Source organism: Glycine soja, chromosome 19 (genome assembly GCF_004193775.1).
Source record: "Glycine soja cultivar W05 chromosome 19, ASM419377v2, whole genome shotgun sequence".
Classification (NCBI taxonomy): Eukaryota; Viridiplantae; Streptophyta; class Magnoliopsida; order Fabales; family Fabaceae; genus Glycine; species Glycine soja.
The window spans coordinates 50,054,915-50,076,046 of NC_041020.1; the positions used below are offsets into that span (position 1 = coordinate 50,054,915).

General features: G+C 31.6%; 2 protein-coding genes across 2 annotated transcripts; one reads left to right on the plus strand and one right to left on the minus strand.

Moving 5' to 3' along the window:
- Positions 1-3,294: 3,294 nt before the first annotated feature.
- Positions 3,295-5,820, minus strand: LOC114400559 (transcription factor bHLH13-like). Its single transcript, XM_028363053.1, has one exon. The coding sequence runs from the start codon at positions 5,521-5,523 to the stop codon at positions 3,664-3,666; it is 1,860 nt and encodes a 619-aa protein (XP_028218854.1). The 5' UTR covers positions 5,524-5,820; the 3' UTR covers positions 3,295-3,663.
- Positions 5,821-18,949: 13,129 nt separating this feature from the next.
- On the plus strand, positions 18,950-19,647 carry LOC114399664 (ethylene-responsive transcription factor ERF023-like). The gene has a single exon (XM_028361871.1). It carries the CDS (start codon positions 18,974-18,976, stop codon positions 19,529-19,531), a length of 558 nt encoding a protein of 185 aa, XP_028217672.1. The 5' UTR covers positions 18,950-18,973; the 3' UTR covers positions 19,532-19,647.
- Positions 19,648-21,132: the final 1,485 nt, after the last annotated feature.

A 21,132-nucleotide genomic window follows, 5' to 3' on the forward strand; every position in this document is an offset into this window, starting at 1 on the left:
GAAAAATGAGAAGCACATGCGAGTTTATTTCTCGTTTAACTCATGATATAATTGGTATATAGACTATAGTGTTGTGGATAATTTGAACTCTAATTATTTTGAGTCTCTAGAGTCTAGACCAGTGGTAGGCTTGAATTAACCATTAAATTTGTACCAACTATACAACCAAAATGGACGCGACAAACAAATGTGTGGTTTTCCTGAGTACCTTATCAGGTCAAGCATGCCCACTTCCTTCCTCATATGGAATTGAGCAGTTCTTAGTTGATATTTTTCTCTTTACATGGATCCCAATATTGCTTTCGGCCTTAATGTCGATATGCATATGCACCATCACACGCAACAAAAAAAAAAAAGGACATATTTTGATAAGTTGGGCTTGAGCAGTGACCACCACCACACATGTCATGTTTGGTATTAGACAAAACGATCCCCACATCCCATCCTCAGAATTAGTCCTTTAGCACCCCCAAAGAGAAAGGACAAGGATGCTTTAAACATTGGAGATTAGGATTTTCATCCAGACAATCCAAAGTGGAATAAAGGGTATGTAGGTGCGAGTTATGGGCAACGGCAGTTAAAGACCCCCAATTCCCCAAAGAACCAAGTTCGGTGTCAGTGCCTTTTGGACTCTGCTTTTCATCCCATTTTCAGTTTCATGTACATAATAAATAATATCAATATGCACGTTCGAGCCCGTGTCCTTATCCCTAGGACCAATTGTATTTTTTATGCAAAAGATTGATAATATGAAAAGTTATAATTACAATATTCATTGAGGAACTTCTTGCATGCCAAAATTTAAATTGAATGACAGTTCACTCCACAACTATATATATATATATATATAGAACGGGAAAGGGAGATGAAAGAGTGTTTTATTGTGAAAGAAAAGAACATTCAATATTATTGTTCGATTAAAATAAATAATTTAGATTAAAATATTTATTTAAAATTTCATTTACATCATCAAATTTCTACAGATTCAAGCATAAATTAAATTTCTAAAAGAATTAGTGTTACAATTACTATCATTAAATGACTGGTATGGTCACCGAGGTCATAATTACTGCACCACTACCATGATATCCTTGAAGAAAAGTATAACACTAATTCTGTTTAGTCTCATGTTGCATAGTATGCTACTATGCTATACGCACATAAATCTTATATAAGCAGGGAATTCAATTTCTTCATTTGCTACGGTGCAAATTCTAATATTTTCTACAAGTTATAACAAAGAGAGCACAACAGTGAAGTGCATTGCCAGTGAGGGATTAACCCTATGTTTGGAACGAGGAAAATAGAGTAAAGAGAAAAAAAATTGAATTAGAAAAAAAACAAAAGAAAAGAAAATTAAATTTTTATTTTTACAAGTCAATTTCTTTTCTTTTTATTTTCTCTTAATCCAAACAAAAAAATATACTGTTATTTGTAATTTTTTTCTTCATCTTATCAAACACTGAATAAGACACTAAGGAAGAGAACTCTTGAAGGAAATAACGCATCATCACTCAAATAAGAAAATGTTAATATTTTATTGATAATTAATAAATAATATAATACAAAATACATATATCTAGTTAAAATTGACTTATTCAATTTTCAATTCATGCAACCCGAGGCTTAATCTGACTATCTCGGGTTATGTAAAAATAAATACTACCTGAATTAATATTTTACTTTTGTTTAATTTCATTTTGATCAAATTCACTAGGTTAAGGTTAATTAATGGAAATTAAGTTCAAGATAAAAGATTAATCTTTTATAAATACTCAACTATTTAAAATTATAGTATAAATAAAAATATAATCTTTATATTCAAAATATTTATTTATTATAAATTTTAATTATAATATAATTTATATGTTTAAAAATATTTATCTATTAAAAATTTAATTATTTAAAAATATTTATCATATACTAATTACCATAACAATTTTCATGAAAAAATATTTAAATTCAAAGGGTTTATTTTTTATTTAGAAATACAAAGAATTTATTTGAATAAATTTTTCTATAATCACTGGCAGTAAAAAAAACTATCCAAATATCTCATGAAATACTGCACATTGTAGCACAGGAAATACTGCACATTGTAGCACGAGTACCCAACCACGGGAAAGAAACAGACGCAACTTTGATGCGACATGGGTTTTTTGGGGATTTCACTTTTACAGTTTTACCCTTCTGCCTCAGGCTGTGTATGGTCCTCATAATTATTTTTTCCAATTTTATCTTTATTTTTAAGTAAATTAATCATTTTTATCACTTAACAGATATGTTAATGAATGAATAAATTTGTGACATCTTTCTTGATTTTAGATATTAAAATTTAAATTTTTATTTTTTTAAGAATAAATTTATATTCAGAAATAAAAACAATTATTTCTGTTTTTTTTTTCAAAGTTCTAACTTTCAATCACTTAAAAAAGGAAACGCATGCAGCACATAATTGTTGTCATCGCAGAACTCATTAGTTGAAAGGACCTTAGCACGTGAACGTTTTCCACAATTTCAAATTTCAAAATAGGACATCACGCGTATAATGCATTGCAGGACCACTCAAGTCTCAATACATTGCATTGCTAGTATTCTTATTTTTGCAGAACGGTCTTTTTGTTTTCGTTTATTTTATTTCCTGCATGACCCTGGGAATATCAATTAATAAAAATATATAGGACAAGTTTAGCTTCCCTATTTTATTTCTAAACAGCCTTTTAGCCTAATGTTCTTTTCTGCATGAATTAGAGATACCTCAATTTCTCATAGAAAGGTGGTAAAATATCAAAGGAAACGGTCAAGAATTTAAGAGCAGTACCAATACTTTACTTCCTTTTCATGTGCACCAAAGATTGGGCCTCATTCTGTTGCAGATAAAGCGGAGGGGAAGGAAACATAATACTAACAGAAAGAAATTAAGTGGTACTTGTACCAGAAAATGCAATCCACTCACAGTTTGCAGATGTGTCCATTTTCTTATCTCTACACTAGTCAAACAAGTAACGAAAACTCACCTTTCTCTTTGCAGTCCATGAGAAAAATTATGTCCAAGCTCATTCAATTGCCATTGCAAAATATATATATATATATATATATAATTTCTCCGGTAGGATTTTCTATATTATTATCACAAGTTAGTCCTCGTGCAATCTGCACGGACGAGAAAAACTCTATCCACCAAACCGACAAAAACAGAACCAAAACTCCAAAGAAGCATACTTTGCAAGGGGGAAAAACACCTCACTTCTTAAAATATACAAAAAAAAAAAAATAGATTTACAATTATGTCTCTGAAAGGAAGAGCACAACTATATCACAAAAATTTCAAATAACAAAAGTAGCAAAAATTAAGAATTCTTTTCTCTTTCCTCTTATGCACAGAACAAGACATAGGAAAAAACAAGGACTTGAAAGACATGACATCAAGACATAAACTCTTTAACCATAACAACTAGATTGGTTAAACTAAATAAAACAATTGACATTGCAGAAACAATATTTCCGGTGTGTATACACTATAGACAAACATAAATTGGCTGCTGCCTACATGGTTAATGGAAACTATTTATTCTACTACTCTAGTTCCGAATGCTTTTCTTTTAAGATCCTCCGTGGTGTAACAAAAAAATTCTGAGGAAGCTTTTAGAAATTGGTATTTCTCTACGTATGGACTATGCTGACTGCAATTCCCTTGCTATCCAACTGTGACAATGGCTGCAATGAGTTGGATTCTGTTGGAGAAAAAACAGCAATCAACTTGTCCTTTGTGAGCTGTTCAGGTCCTTGGGACTTAATTACAAATGTGTGAAAAATGGTATCATTTGCAGCAGCAAGTTTAGACTCTACAACACTGATCTGTGCTTCGTTAAATGTTTGGATTACTTTTGAAACAGGGTGACTGTCAAGAGGGCAGCTCACCTTTACAATGACCTCATCTTGAAAAGCTTGAATATCCACATCAGGAGCTTTTTTCTCCTGATTTTCCAATCTCAACTTAGCTTCCAAGACTGATCCATCATTTGAAGTGCTTCCAAATCTCTCTTTTTCAGCTTCCATGATCCTGACTTTAGCCTGAAGCTCGTTGATATAAGCAATGGCATCTCCCAGCAATGAAGCCTTATCCATCTTGGAGATGTTAGGCACCACAGATCTCAACGCATAGAAGCGTTGGTTGAGCTTCTCGCGTCTTTGCCTCTCCGCCTCCACATGATTGAGGGGCGCTTCCCTTCCATTGGCAGGCTTCCTTCCCCGCTTCCTGGGCTTCCTTTCATCGGCAAAACTGGGTTGTTGCTCCTCCCTGCAAGAGGCCTCAACATCAGAAAGCTCCAATTCACCGACGACCGGTCTCGCTGAAGAAGGCCTGGAAGTGGCTCCGGTAAAGTCAATTTGCATTTGCACCTGCCTTTGAGGTCTGAAATCCTGTTTCCCAACATTAGCCAGCTCTGCGAGGACACTACTCGTGGGGGCCCTAGGAGCAAAAATCTCAAGGGGACCAGGCTGCCTCAGATCCGAATTCACTGCCCAACTCGAAACATGAAGACTATTACCCCGCACATTCGGAAAACTAACGTTGTTGTGGAGATTGTTCCCATTGGGGTCGGGGTGGCCATGGCCTGGCCAAGGCCTATTATCCTCCATTTTTCTAACTGCAAGTTTCTCTCTGAAATGCGTCCGATTTCCAATTGTGTTGACAAAAACCTTGGGAATCGAAACTCCTCCATCTACCTTATTAGCATCCCCAATTGCCAAACCAGGGAAAACAGCATTCCCACCGGTGCTCACACTCACCCCTTGGTATGAAGGAGACTGCGTGGAGAACACAGATTTAACAGCCTGCAAGAGTTCAAAACTCTCGGGTAACATTCTGACAGAACCCAACTCCACCACTCCCATATCAGTAGGGACCAAAACAATAGTCTGAATTCCCGCAGAGCTAGCCAAGGAAGAACGCACGCAGTAATCAGACACAGATTTGAGCCACAAATGCTTCCCGGACGCGAAGCACTTACCTGGGCCACCATGGCCGCGAGGGAAAGAAAAGTACATGGAAGCAAGAAAGAACATCTCGGTGTCGGTGACGTGGTCGAGGCCAAAAGCGTAATTGTCCTCATCCTCGCCCCCGAACGTGGTGTGCAGCTTCTGCAGCACCCTCTTCCGCATCCTCTGCTGCATCTCCTCGTCCACGCGAAGAAGCCTCAGTGTTCCTCTTCCCAAAGAACCCTCTTCTTCCTCGCTGGGTTCCCTGCAGCACCCGTCTCCCCAACCCAGAACCCAGTCACCGGATTTGGAATGCGAGAGCTGCCAGAAAATGGAGTAGTTCCAACTGAAATTGGAGACATTGGGACGCTCCACCAGATCCGAGAGCTTGTTCTGCAGCCCCTCCTCACTCCCAACCGCCATTAAAACACTCTCATTCGACAACCAGTTTGCCATTAGAAACTCCAAAGCTCGACCACCCAGAACAGCCCCAAGCATGGCCTTGTCCTCATCGTCCCACACCACGCCCGCGTCAAGCTTCATCTCCTAAGCAAAGAAAAAACAAGTATCTCTGTCTGTTTATTTTTTCAGCACCAACCAACCCCTACTACTAGTAACTGAAATGCAACTTTTTCTCCGCTTCCATCTCATGAAGTCAGGTAGTATCAGATCTAGCGAGAAAATTGTAACATAACAGCCTAACAGTGAGAACTGAGAGTGGAAGGAAACAAAAGGAGGTGTGTCGCGAATGAAAACTGAAGCAAGGGAGGGAGAGAGAGAGAAATGAAAGGTGCAGGTTACACTCTACAACTTCTAACGTTAAACCATGGTTAGCTCAACCTAGCTTTGAGGCTTTACCAGAGTTAGTCGGCAACAATTATCGTGCCTTTCCTCTCCTCCGCTTTTTATTTTATTTTATTGAAATATTTATATTATTTGGTTATGGAAGAAAGCAAAAGGAAAAAGAATAAAAATTGACCTTTAAAAATAAAAATATTTTCTTTTAATTCCAAATTTAATTTTTTTTCCTTCCATCATTTTAAACATACTGTAAATATGTAACAAAATAATACCGTAAATAAAATTCATTGTAAAAATAATTTGTAAATATTTGATAGTATATGAACTTGTACACTTATAAGACATGACATTGTGTACTCAATTTGGATTTTTTAAAAAATTAAAACTTTTTTTATGTCTAATCAATATTCAATGAAGATTTTTAAATAAGATAAATTTTTTTAATAATAATTAATTAAAATCTTAATTATATATATAAACATCTTATTGTTCACCAGTTATTAACAAATCTTGATTGAAAATTGTACGACAGTTGTAAAAGTTTAACAAGTTCTAAAAGAATTTAACAGATTTGATGGGTTATTTTGTAGAAGTGATTTTGTGTGTCTTTTTAATTATATATATAAACATCAAATACATTAAATAATCTTAATCAAACTCTTTTGAGACTTTTCTAGTCTCTCATTCTAAACTATTTTTTTTCAGCACACGTAGTTTTCTTTCTCTCTTCCTTGAAGCTGGTAACACTAATAGAATAATTGATCATCTAGTTTTTTCAATCCTATACGTTTAGGTGTGGAGGTTTCCACTAAAAGTCAAGCAGTCATAAGGAAAGTAAATATAAGCGTGGAGGAGTTCTAGCTCGATTGGGAACAATCATGCCAAAGTTTTAGAAGACCTTTTAGAGGCACTAAGAGACTATTGTGTCAATTTTGAAAAAAATAAATTCTAACTTAATGGAAAAAAAAGAAAAAGAAATAGAGAAAAGAAAAGTAATATTTGGGATGCTATAAGTTAAAAGAGATCCTGAATTTAGATACAGAACTCATTTATGGTGGGTGATTTGCTTAATATTAGTGCATGGAAGTTTAGTAGTATAAGATTAGATATGTGAAGCAACACCATATAGCATGATGTATAAAAAAAAATTATATTGGTTTTATTTTTCTTATAATTTTTTTTTATTCAGTCTTATAATTTTAATTTTTTTAAAAATTCATCAAATCATTTACAATCTTATAAATTTATAAAGAAAATTCAAACCTTATGAATTAATGTGATATAAATTTATTAAAATCCAAACTACAAAATCTTAATCATAAGAGCCTTTTTAAAAATATCTTAAAAATTATTACATTCACACAAAGATTTTTAAAATTCATATGATTTTTTTATACCAAAATAGTCTTTTAGAATTTTAATCTCGTGTTTAAAAGGCATAATTATATTTAATTATAGAATATCATGTCATATTAATATATTTTTGTAAAACTTAAAATAACCTATTTTGGTAAAATATAAGCAATTATCTAATATTCTTTGTGAAGTTTTATAAACTTTGGCTATTTTTTATATTTTTTCTCATTTTTAAAAAACCAAACATATGGTTGTAAATTTTAGACGATATTTGGTTTAGATGTGAGAAATAGAATAGATAAAAATAAAAGAAAAATAATTTGAAAAAAAAAAGAAATAGAATAAATAAAATGATATGTTATTTTGTTTGATTACGAGAAATATGTGAGAAATTATGTTTTTTAAAAATAAAAAACAAATTTTTGATATAAAAAAATCATTTTTTACCGTCAGTTAAGACAAATTTTACAAACTTAATCATCTTCTAAATCGTTAATATCAAACAGCTGGCCCTTAATTCCGTCTAGAGCCTATTATTTCCGTCTGCCAAAACAAACACGGCCTAAGAGGAACGGGTATTATCTACTTATCTTTCATCCGTTCTCCCACTTTTCCTCATGGTCTGTTACTATTGTACGTTGTAAAGCATACATGTGAAACTTTTCTCTTATTTATTTGGTTAACTTAGCGGATTAGTGCATCATTAATTTAATCGGTAGGTAAATAATTGGTTCATTATATATTAAAAATTTAAAATTATACATATACTTCTTTTTTTATATATATAATTAATATTATATGAGTAAGAAAAATTTATTTATATTTCAAAATTTAAAATAATAATTAACAATAATGAGTATCAAAATAATATTATAGAGATGATTTATTTCTTTTAAAATTAATTGGGTCGGATAGTCCAATTAAGATTTATTCTAAATCAATTACGTGATTAATTCAATAATAAACTTGATCTAATTTGATCACTAACTTTCACGGATCAAACCAAACAGAATTTTACTAAGTGTTGTTTGCGATTTGCAAACCTTAAAAGAACACACAATCAAACTCTTAAAATCATTAATTTATCGATTCATGATGTCGAAAGTTATACAAAAGAGATTCCCAGGAAATTATAGGGGTTTTGATTTCTTTTAACATTTGTAGCCAAATATATTATAGACACAAAACTCACAAGGCGGTCCTAATTTGAGTGGAACATAAGGCTAACGAAAGCTAAAAGTGATCCAAAACAGGAGTTGTTGGTCTTTAATATTTAATTGCAATACACTTTTGTTCTTGGAGTTGAGTATTGAAGCAGTTTTATCTTGATGGAGACCCGCATTGACACTTGCTTTTTTATTTTTTGATAAAATTGACTCTTGCTTTTGAAACTTAAAGAGTTAAAAAATATTAAATGTTTGTTTATATAAGCTTATGAATTTTATTTATAAATTCTGATGGTCTTAATTATACAAAAGTAAACCATATTTAAACTTTTGTTTATCTCAAAATTAAATTATATTACTTCTCTCTTCTTATTTATATGACTAAATTTAAAGTTAATATTTTTTTTATAAGACTCAATATATTATTCTGTTGATCCCAAATAATTATCATATTATACAGATAAATAAAAATAATAAGTAATAAATAAGAGAGAACAATAATTTTACAAAATTAATCTTTTATCATGATTAAATTATTTTTAAATTTTATAGTTCATCATTAACATATAAAGAATATAAGTAAAAAAGTAATTAATGATAGATTAAAAAGCAAAATTATAATTATTTTGGAATAATTTTTTTTCTCTCCAATAATTATAATGTATAGGAGACAGCAGGTCCTTTCTATTAATTATTTTGATTAAAGTATCATTAATTAAATAAGAGAAAGGTTGTATGAATATACATTAGAAGACAAACATTAATAACAATGATATTTTTAAAAATATATATTCCTATGAATTTAGAGTAAATTTTATTATAAATCATTAAATTAATATTTTTTAATCTTTATTAATTAGATAATTAGTTATTATAAATAGAAATAAAGATAATATTAAAAGTTATATTAAATATTGCTACTATAATATAAATATATTAATAGCACTCCTTAATGTTTTCTCTTAAAATACATTAATCATACATTGTGTAACACGTTGATTTGTTATGAACGAGAATCTTCAAAGTAACTAACTAATTGCATGTGGAGTGGCATTTGCTAGGTTTAGGCGCGTGTCATTCCTGAAATTATCGTTAGTCGTTTCTGTGTCGTTTTGATAAATTTAACGCCATTTTTTTTATACAAATGGGTGGGTGCTTTGCATACACTCAACCAAACATAGATGAATAGTTACTTCGTCTTTTATTTAAAGTTAAAGAATTAATCTAAATTTAGAATCAATTTTAAATATATTTTACATATTTAATTTTATATTAAAAAATTAGAATTAATTATGAATTTATAATTGATTTTAACTTAAAAAAATTTAAGTAATTTTACTTTTAATTTATTTTATAATAAAATATTTTAAATTAATTTTATTAAAATAATTACATTTAATTTTACCGGCGTCCATCACTTATATTATTTAGTGTGAATTTTTCAACAATGAAAACACATATAGTATGTTTGATATAAAGGAGAAAAATAATATTATACTTTTTTTAAACTCACTTTTTACAATGTATTGTAATTCAAAAAAAATCTTACATATTCATTCTTTTTATTTTCATTCTCTAAACCAAATACACGCATAATACTAAGAATGGAATTTGAAAAAATACATACTAAAAATTTCTGAAAAAAAAAACTGATTCGAAGAAATAAAGATATTTTTATCTAACATACTTGACGCACTCGCTAATGATGAATACTAGATCAATTAAAAAGAAGAAAAAAAGATATTTTTAAGGAGCATGCTTGGCGCACTGGCGAGTTATTGACAAAATTCACATGTGATTTGGGCAGCTACTGGATAAAGGCTTTGATTGCATCACGACGAGCACGAGTAACGTGCCTCTTCTTCTTCAAAAAGATTATCCCACGCGTTGGTGGCGCGTGAAAAGGATCCACGAGTCATTGTCATTGATGACGCAGAGTAAGCTGAAAACGAACACGTTTGGCTCCCATCACACGCGTTCCACGTGCCCTATGAAGTGGATGAAGCACGTGAAGTGCATTTAAGCATTTGGCTCCTTTCAATGGAAGAAAATATTACTATAATGTGCATTCAACTTCCTTCCCTTCGCAATGCCCAGGAATTATTTTCTACAGTACTACTTTTTAAATTATTAAAGACTTAATTATGCTATAAAATATATATTGGAAATATGTTCTCATATATTATTATGTCATTAATGCACATTTTATAAATATCTTACATTCAATTTTTTCTTCTTTTTGGAAAAATAAAATACATAAATTTTAAGAGACTCATAACCCAATCTATGGTACTGTACACAACACGAAAAAACATAAATGAATGTTTGCCAGAAGTCAACAGTGATATCTAATTTAGCAACGGACTCAACACTTAAGATGTTTGCATTGGACGGAAGAGGTCATCGTGCTGCATAATAATTTGTTTATCTAAATTTATCTTGTGTTACTAAGAGATTTTAACTTATTGATTAAGTAATGTGTGTGAATTATAAATTTTTTATACATGTGTTTGATTCTTATCAATATAAAAAAATAATTTTATTTTGTGATTGTTTAGAAACCCAGATGCGAATTATGTGGGCTTAACTTGGTGCGGCTATTAGATAAGGGGGTGATTGAATTGAAGTATGACTGTTATTCTTGCCTTGTCTTGATTGGGATATTATGTGTTGTTTGGGATAAAGTAGTATTATACTATTATCCTTCTCTCTTTTTTTTTTTTTTTTTTTTTTGATGGTTACCAATTGCTTTAAGTTAGAGCTATGAGAGTATCTGAATAATAACAAAAAAAAGAGTTACCGGAGTATAGACAATTACTTCTTGCACTTCCCTAATTGCTTTTGCACCTAATTTGAAATGTAAGATTACATTCAGGAAAGGTGTTTCCAGAATGTAAATGTTTACATTTTGGAAATAATTTTTCAAAATGTAATTTTACATTCTGGATGAGGTGATCCAAAAACTTAAAAAGGTGCAAAAAGGAAAATTAAGGTGCAAGAAATAACTGCCCAGAGTTTATATATTATCCTGGACATTGGACCTGGTACATGCATAGCCCCCAGTTGTAAACTCGGTCTTAGAGAACTGAAATGGGTCAAACCCCCTATGCAACACGAAAATATGTTTTAGATGGGCATTGAAACTTGAAACTTGTAGCAAACTCGGCCTTTGACAAGATCGTTTATGAAACGAATCGCAACAAACTAAAGGTTTGGATTAAGCCACAAAGTAAATCGAGGAACTACTTACAAAGTGTCATAGATTCCAGATCACCCACGCCATCATATTCAGGCCCTGCCATAATTTTTACAAAGAAACACACTATCATTTTAGTCCCAGTAATTGTAGAACATTATTATAATAGTTCTTGAAATTAGAAAAATGAATAAAAATTAAAGAATAATTCATCAGGCCTTACGCTAGATTTGTTCAAATTCCCTCTATGGCTTCATCTGTGATTATTAAGATGAACTCATCATCAACTATCTAATTTATTATTTAGGTAATGTTCTGCTATGGGTTTCTTATATCATAGAGATGACCTAGTCCAGCGCATTCAGATGAAGTGTAATAATGTCTAACGTGTTTGTCCTAGGTTAAAGTGAGGGCATTTTATCCTATCAACTATCTGCACCCCCCTCTCCAATATTCATGGGTTGAGACATTATGACATATGCAAATGTTACTTCATAGTCCGAGGATTTTGGCATGTGATTATGTATGTGTCAATCTTATGATGCACACACAAAGCGCAAAGAGACTAAATATGTGTTAGATCATATTAAGATTCAACCTAGAGGGTACAAATAGAATTTGACCACACAAGATTTTTATCTTTTTGTTATCTTTGATCATTTGATCCATAGAGGCTCAAAATCTTTCATGTTTTGTGATTGTCTGGAGTCCCAAATGTTCCATATGTGGGGTTAACTTGATGTGGCTATTAAATCAAGGGTAATTACACTATCATAGTATATTAGGTTACTAACTCGTTTTCTTTAGGAAAGTTAGAGTCGTCAGAGTATATTTTGAACAAGGCCTATTTTATGTGGCCTTGAATTTAAGTAGGTTGGCGTACATTGGGGACACTGGACCTTGTAAATGCACGGCCCCCAGTTAAGAGCCTTGGTCTTAGGGCACTGAAATGGATCCAACCATGAGATGGGCTTGGAGTGCAACCCACCCATTGAGCCTCATACGTTTAGAAAAGCGTTATAAGATCACTTTGCAAGACCTACCCGGTGGCAGGGAGTACAAGATTTAACATGTATATGCTTCAGTTCATGCAGGATATAAAATGCTCACCATTCTTGATTTCTGTGTAATTGATTGTCTTACATATGGTTGGATTTAAATTTATGTACTTAATTAGAGGATTTTGTTTAAAATACGACTTACGCCAAAACTCTAATAGCAATCATTATCACAAATCCAAATTAATGGTTGCGGCTTATTTTTGTGTTAGTGTAATGTTTTTTTCTTGAACTTGTAAACCAGGGGCCAAGAACAGTGGTGAATTGCATGAAGTTTGGAAAGACGGTGACGAAATATACGTGAAGGTATATCCACTCAATATTTGCAAACTTCTATGCGTCTCCCATTTGGCATTTCAGCTTAATCCATTTTCTTCTTGATAGAAAAACATTAAACATCATGATGGTTCTACAAAGAACTCAGATTTAAGGAAGAACATTGTTGAACAACAACCAACACCTAGTCACATAGTGTTTTTATTTGAAAAGAAATAAAATCATGGCTTTATTTGTTATATATGTAAACATTAATTTGAATATTGCGACATATTATGATAGAGAGATGAGATGATCTTCTTGCAGGTGATGTTACTGCTGAAAATGATGTTGCAAATATGATTATCTAAGAAAATGATGTTGCAAATATGATTATCAAATTAGATGAACTTAATTTTATAACGTGTACCCTAAGTTATTAGAATTTTTTATTTTTTATATTGTATTGATAAAATTTGTATATTTTATATTATTCAGAAATAACTTAAATTATGCTTTCGATGAACAAATTATATTCAGAATTGGGACAAATACTATTTAGTTTCATATGGATAGATTTAGTTGAATTTGATTAATATCTATGGATTATTGGTATCTATCCATGCGGACAAAAATACTACTAGATTCTATTTTTCAACTCGATAACTTACTTATGCTAAATTGGTCCAATATGTTATATCTGTGACATAATTCTTTTTTATTAATTCTATCATAAAATTGTGACGGAAAATAATATTATTTCTAAGGTAAAACTGTTGCACAAATCCATCCTAAAATTGTGGAGTAATAATTGGTTCGAAATGTTTGTGATGAATAGAATTCTGATAATAATAATAAAAAAAAGTTTGTCACAAGTTCTATCACAATAATTTTAGGACAGTTTTTAAATAACGTGCAATGGAAACTCTTATCTTAAATACTGTAATTTTTTTCTCAAGATTTGGTCTAAAATTAATCATGTTCTCACATTATATCATATCCTTTATTTAAAGTATTGTTTATATATTTGGCATTTTTTGTTTGAGAAATTATTAATTTTTGCATTATGTATTCTTTAAGTAATTTTTCTGATTAATACAAAGATAAAAAGACGACAAACTTTGGAAATGATACTATACTTTACTAAAATATGTTTTTATTGATTCTAATAGAAATATCTAAAATTATTTTCTATATTTTTTTGTCTTCACACAATTGAAATGTATTATTTTTTTATTTGAACGTAAATTCGAATAAATCTAAACCTATCATAATTATTTTTTACATCAGTTAAATGTGATATTTTTTTACATCAATTACATATAAAAAAATAATACACTAGATTTGAATGTATTTTAATTTTATGAAGATGAAAACATACTAAAAATTTTACGATGATAATTTTTAAATATTTTATATTTATAAGAAGGAAAAATATATTTTAATCTAATATAATTTGATTAAATTTCCCTTCAATTTTTGACATTGTATGAATATTTAATAACGTGGTCCTTTATGGATTTATGTATATCGATCTCCAACATTTCTTACCGAACAACCACAAAACTTTATATTTATAGGGTTTCCATCAGGCAGTTGTTTGATAGTAAAAAGGATTTGATCTGTTTTGTACAGCTGTTTACATTTCAATCATAGATATCTATTTGCATGCATGCTCTGTGCAATTGGCCAAACAATTCAAGCCCCTCATTAAATAGCGAAGACTATTTTACGCATTGATTATGGTTGTACGATGTTGGTGGTTTTGCATTATCTCAATCGTACCTGTAAACATTAAGGCCAGGTTATCAATAATTCATACGAATTGATCTTTCTCATCTTTAAAGACCTTACAATTAGGAGTCACAGAACCATTGCTTAGTTGGAAATGGTTCAATCCACTCCTCTTTGCTTTTCTGCACTGAAATATTTAGGCCTCAAACGTCCATTTACCACCGCCTCATCACTCTTTTGCATGTTTTTTATACACTTCTACGGTCGATCGTTACTTTAACTTATTAGGCATTCTTAATTTATATATAGCTTGCATCAATCCCCCTGCCGCCGTCGGAGTACGTTGGAGACGTTAAAAGAAAACTTGTATTTGCAAGATAGAAAAAATTGTTAGATAAGAGAATTACTAGTAATGTCATGATGGAAATAAATAAAAATTAAGTCGATCAGTGTTATAACTACGATAGGTTTGGTCGTGGATGTTTTCACTGATAATTTATGAGGGACTACTTTCTACTAACTAGGTTGATAATTTAAATTAAGGGGTGGAAATCATATGTATCAGTACTACTTAAGCGGTGGAGAATAAATAAACCGGCCACTGCTCACTCTATCAGCAAATGTGCCCTGCATGGCTGCAACGTATAGCTGTGTATAAATTGCTCTTAAAAGTAAACTGTAATAAATTGCCCATATTAGTATATTTTGAGTCAAGGCGGATTAGGTTATTATTTTTTATAAACTATGACTTTAGGATTGATAAACTAAATCATTTGTTGACACTATGAATAGATTAATTAATGGACCACGAGGTTGTTTTCAACTCATTTTAAAAGTAAATACTTGAATAATGTAAGAATGATGCAGAAAGATTAAATAAGATAATGAATTAGTGATGAACGAGTTTTACATTAATGTTATATAATAAAAGTATAAAACAGAAGCATATATAGAGTTTTTGGAGAGAATAAATAACAAATCAATTCGCCTTAGAACTTTGTTAATGGAGAAAATATATAGTTTTTTTATTTATTTATATAAGTTAATTATTCGCAATTATAATTATTTGAATGACAATTTTTTGTTAATGGACAATCTATCTTTATAAGCATTCTTTCTATCTTAGAAATTGTTCTGATTCTGTGAAATTACAAAACTCAATTCCCCTAAATTTTTTCCATAGAAAAATATTTTTGTGCAACGTTTCAATAATTAATAAATGTTACAAATTGAATTTAATTTATAGAAAATATTAAATAAACATATGAAAGAATATATTAAAGATTATGGGTGTTCAAATCTAAACCGACCCAAAATAAAAATTAAAAAACAGCTAAAAAAACCCAAAACCAAATCAAACTGATTTTTTGGATTTGGTTAGATTATTTTTTTTTTCTCAAACTAATTGATTCGGTTCAATTTACTATTTTTGTTTTTGAAACTGATCTAAATCAAATCATATCGTAACACTTGTATTAATACTTATCTTACTTTAGTGTTATGCATTTTATGTGTATACCACTTGAATTTTACAATATTTTATAGTGTTATATATATGAAACTTATATAATGTATATTACTTTTTTGTTCATACAACTTTTTTAAGATATGTTTGGTTTAAAATAAATGAAAATTTACAGATTTTTATTATAGAAGATTTAACATATTAATAAGTTTAATAGATTATTCTTAATAATTTTTTTAATGTAATTTTATTTAAAATATGAAAAGAAAGTATATGTGAAATAATATTTTAATTAAAACCTCAAAAATCAAACCAAACCTCAAAATATTGGTTTAATTTAATTTAAATGAAAATGAAACTAAATTGAACAACATATATTTTTTAAGTTTTTAAGTTTAATTTAGATAATTTTTGGATGAAAAATCAATCGAGCCACAAGCACCCATGTTAAAGATTGTAAAATTAGAAACATGGTGACATAACTTGTCAACCCACATCCCTCCGCCTCAGATTGAATTGATAGGATTTAGCCGTTTATGCCTTCATGGGGTCCAATATAAACTATAAAGCAGGGAGAAAAATTCATGAAAACTAGAAAGTACGTAAATCTTTGTCACGGGACCAAAATCTAAGCACGAATTCTGATTTTCACAGCGAACAAATAAAAGCAAAATATGGTAAAAATGTTATTTGGCACAATGAGTAAAAAAAATGTGTATAGAAAAAAAAGTTGCTAATTTACGAAATAATTCTAATTAATTAAAGTTGACTTAATTAAATCTCTATTTATTTTCAATTTAGAAAATTAATTATCACACCCTTTATTAAAAAACACCCATTTTAATATAATTGTTTAATAAATATATATTTCAATCACATTCACTAATTCAAAATTAATTAAAATTATTTCTACCATATTGTGAATGAAATAACTTTGAGTTAAACCCTAAACCAGTCAAATTTGTGACTTAAGCAACTTTAATCACCTTAAAAGTATTTTTTACTCCTAATTACCAATTGCACCTAGAAAAAAAATTGATAGTCTGCTTGTAATTATAAACAAAACTTCCATGACCAAAACTGTAATTCTAATGCTATTTGTGGCAAACTACTGTATATATAATGATTATTGAAATGGAAATAATGTTAAATATATAGAAAGATAAGACGGTTCGTGGGATGCATATTGTGCTCATTTTAAGTTGTCGACCTGTTAAGCTGAAAAGGTAATTGGTCAATTAAATGTCATTTGGCATGAACAGTGACACATTGGCTTTGTGTGTGTGTTCATAGCTTAATATCATTGTCATGAAACCCAGTGACACATTGGCTTTGTGTATGTTGTTAACTTGATATCATTATCAATCAAACCATCCTCCCACCCACCAAAACCAAAAGGCCAAACACTAGTCACCCAATTCTCGTGCAACACTCCCCCATGTGAGCTCATCAGCATTTGGCAACCAAATAAGGCACCAGGGACACATTCGTCATTTTACTCCAAAAATCATCTATCAGGTCCCATCCACACACATTTTTATACGCTCTTCTTTCTGCCGTGCCTCTCACGATCTTTCCATGGTTCGGATCCAATTTCTTAATTAGAATTTCACATTTCTATCAATTATGTAGAAGCTGCTTGTTAAAATGTCAAAATCATATGTTCTTTTACTATTTAGCTGTCATCAGCATTGGTAATTCGCTGGTTGCTTCAACTACATTTCCATTTCAAAGTTTGACCGGTAGGAACTAGCAACTTAAAATTTTCACATCACCATGGATGATTGTGTTGTGTAATTTAAACTTAAGTCCAGTGTTTTGATTAGGTTAAATTGATCGATGGAGCTTAATTTACTTAATTTTGGAAACTGTCACGTTATTATATGGTGCTCAAGTTAAACAGGAGCTGTTGTCGCGTTAATTTCAATGTTCTAGTGTGTGTCTTGGTCAAAACTGTCAGCCGCGAGTCATGAATGAAAGAAGAAAAACAAAAATGGATCAACGTATTTTGACCACGATTATAGATATTTTTATTATTCTCTTTATGCAAGACATCTCTCACCTGCGAAGGGGGAGTGACAACATATTTGCTTTATACTTTTATCCAGCTCATCCATAAAAGATAAAAAAAGGCGCGTGTATATATAGTTGTCCATTTAAAACAATTATTAGTTACCCACTAGGATAGCTAATGATCAGCTTTGAGTAATTCGTATGATATCTTAAATTTTAGTTTTAATACTGTCATTGTATATAAAAAAAAGTTAATTTTTATTACTTAATTTAAAATCATAAGTATATTCTTCGAGAAAGTGAATTTCCCCCCCCCCCCCCCCCCCCTCAAATATTTAACTTATTGTGTATCTAAATTTCAATTCCGAAATTACTAAGTTGAAATTATCACACTCCAGCTAATTTACACAGTCAATAATAAGTTAACTATTTAAACTAATTTGTATCCTTGGAATCCTAAATTGCATACATAAGAAAAATACTCCACAAGTATTATTTTTGCTTTCATCCTATTTTTTTTAATCATATATATCACTTATAATGTATATTATTTTCTCTCTTTTATCTTTCCTACTTTCTTCTCTATTTTTTATACAACAATTGTACAACTAAAAAAATTATAAAATGTGATAAAAAAAAAAGATAAATAGAAATCATTATTGTAAAAATTGTATGAATCACACATGTCTTACTCTAGAAATGATGAGTGGTTCAAAAAAGTTTGAATGCAATTAGTCCAGAAGAGCAAGAGCTACCCCGCGCGTTGTCATGTATGAAACATGCCATCCATAATTAATTGCATGCTGGGCATTGACGTAGAAAGAGTTTATGAATCCCCAAGGGTATTTCCGTAATCTCTCTTCTCCTTCCCCTTTTTAACCTCTGACGAGCCTTATAAATATCGCATACACTCACTGTCCCAAAACGCATGCCACTCTAAACACTGTGAATGGACCATCAACCTCCACCGTACCCCGCCGCCGCCTCCGCCGCAACGGACAACCCTCGGGGAGGCACGCGCCACCCCGTGTACCGCGGCGTCCGCAAGCGCCGGTGGGGCAAATGGGTCTCCGAAATCCGGGAGCCACGGAAGAAGAACCGCATATGGTTGGGGTCGTTTCCGGTGCCGGAGATGGCGGCGCGAGCATACGACGTCGCAGCCTACTGCCTCAAAGGCCGGAAGGCGCATCTCAACTTTCCCGACGAGGTTGACTCCCTGCCGCTTCCGTCGTCCCGCTCGGCCCGAGATATTCAGGCCGCCGCAGCCCAGGCGGCGCGTATGATGAAAGCCTCCGGCAACGATGAGAAAAGCGGCATTGCCTCCGACGACGGCGATAGCTGCGGGGACGATTTTTGGGGCGAGATTGAATTGCCGGAGCTTATGGATGGCGAGTGCTGCTGGGGTTGTCCGGCCGGCGCTTCATCCTGGACTTCCTCCGGCGACCTCGCCGAGTGGCCGGAGGAGGAGCTTTCGCCGCAGCAACCGTTGTTTATGGCATGTCTATAATCTACTACTGTATTTCTGTATTAATGCTGCATGTTCAGTTGTTGGTATGTTTCTTATATATCCTATGTGCCAACTGTTACTGTTGTCATAAATAATATTAATAGTTATGATCAGTAGTCATATTTTCATCAAAACACATCTTTAATTAACTAGTACTTCCATATCATAGAACTTTGGGTTTTTCTTGAATAAGTTAGTAGCTTCTAAATACTGTTGTGTTTTTTGAATTAGTTGGGTTTCAAATATCAAAGCTCTAAGGGGAAAGAAAAACTCAACCCGCATTAACTAATCATGTGAATATATAAACTAGTATGTCTTAAGCGTATTGGTTTTTCCTTTTTTGAAGTTCTTCTTTAATTTCCAATTTTCCGTATAGCAGAATGTCTTCAACACAAGTAAATGATTTATGACAGAGATGGATTTGTTTAAGCTCCATCAAAATTGAAAATGTACTCACAAGAACATGTTAATAAGTGATAACGTACCACTCCCTATACATTGCTCAGTTTCCCGTACAACAACAGGTTGTATGCTATGCGCTTAGCCTTGGGTGCTTTATCTTCATTCTCGAACTTCCATCGATCCTTAGGCTCTTTTTAGTTAACTACTTCGATATTATTAATTGATTATACTTTAATTATTTATTAAAGTACTGTAATGTACTTTTTCGGAACTCGTTTGTCTAAAATCGTCGACATCATAAGCAATGAAAAACATATGCAATTCTCATAATATAATTGCAATAACTTATTTCGAGAAATTAATTATTTTTAAAGTTCTTGAGATAGTTGTTTTACAAAAGTTGTTTCTCGATCAAACACAGTGTGTTATCAAATACGCCATTAGTTATATCAAAGGTTTGCCATTTCAAGCTAATTCACGAGTTTTCACAATTTATATCAATCTGAACTATAAAAAAAAATAGGAGTATGTTAAATTTATATATCTTAAAATTGTATTTGCATTAATCAAGTTAAGAAAATAAAAAATCACCCTTAACATTTATCTTTGAATTTTGAAACATCTCCATAGTTTTATCCGTTTTCACTTTGTCTATCATCGCAGAAGCATTTAGGATTTAACTTTCTGCAGAATAAATCATCTGCAGGACAAGAATGAGGACCACGACAAATACTCTGGAACTTGGAAATATATGATCCGGGCCTTTTTTCATTTTTGTTGTTGTTGTCGGAGTAAGCACGTACGACAAAACAATCTTTATGTACGTTCAAGATTATTCCAAAAGTATCCAGAGGGAGCGTGTGTGCCTTCATATCCATGTAACTAACCATATCTCCTTTTTCTTTAGTCCATTAGATTATTTATTTAGAAATATTTTAAAGCAGTAGTGGATTCAATCTTAGGCAATTCAATATTACGGTTCAAGAGACTTCGTAGTTAATTGAATGACACAAGCTTTCACTAATTGATAGCTGGATAGCCCAATTAACAACTTACAATAGTGTCACAAAAATGGGTGATCGACTCTAATATAATATGCTACCAATCCGTTAAAAACGGGTCAGATTGACCCGTCTTGTATTTCAAAAAATGACTAAAAATATTCGTTTATTTTTTTATTGGGATGACGGATTAATGGG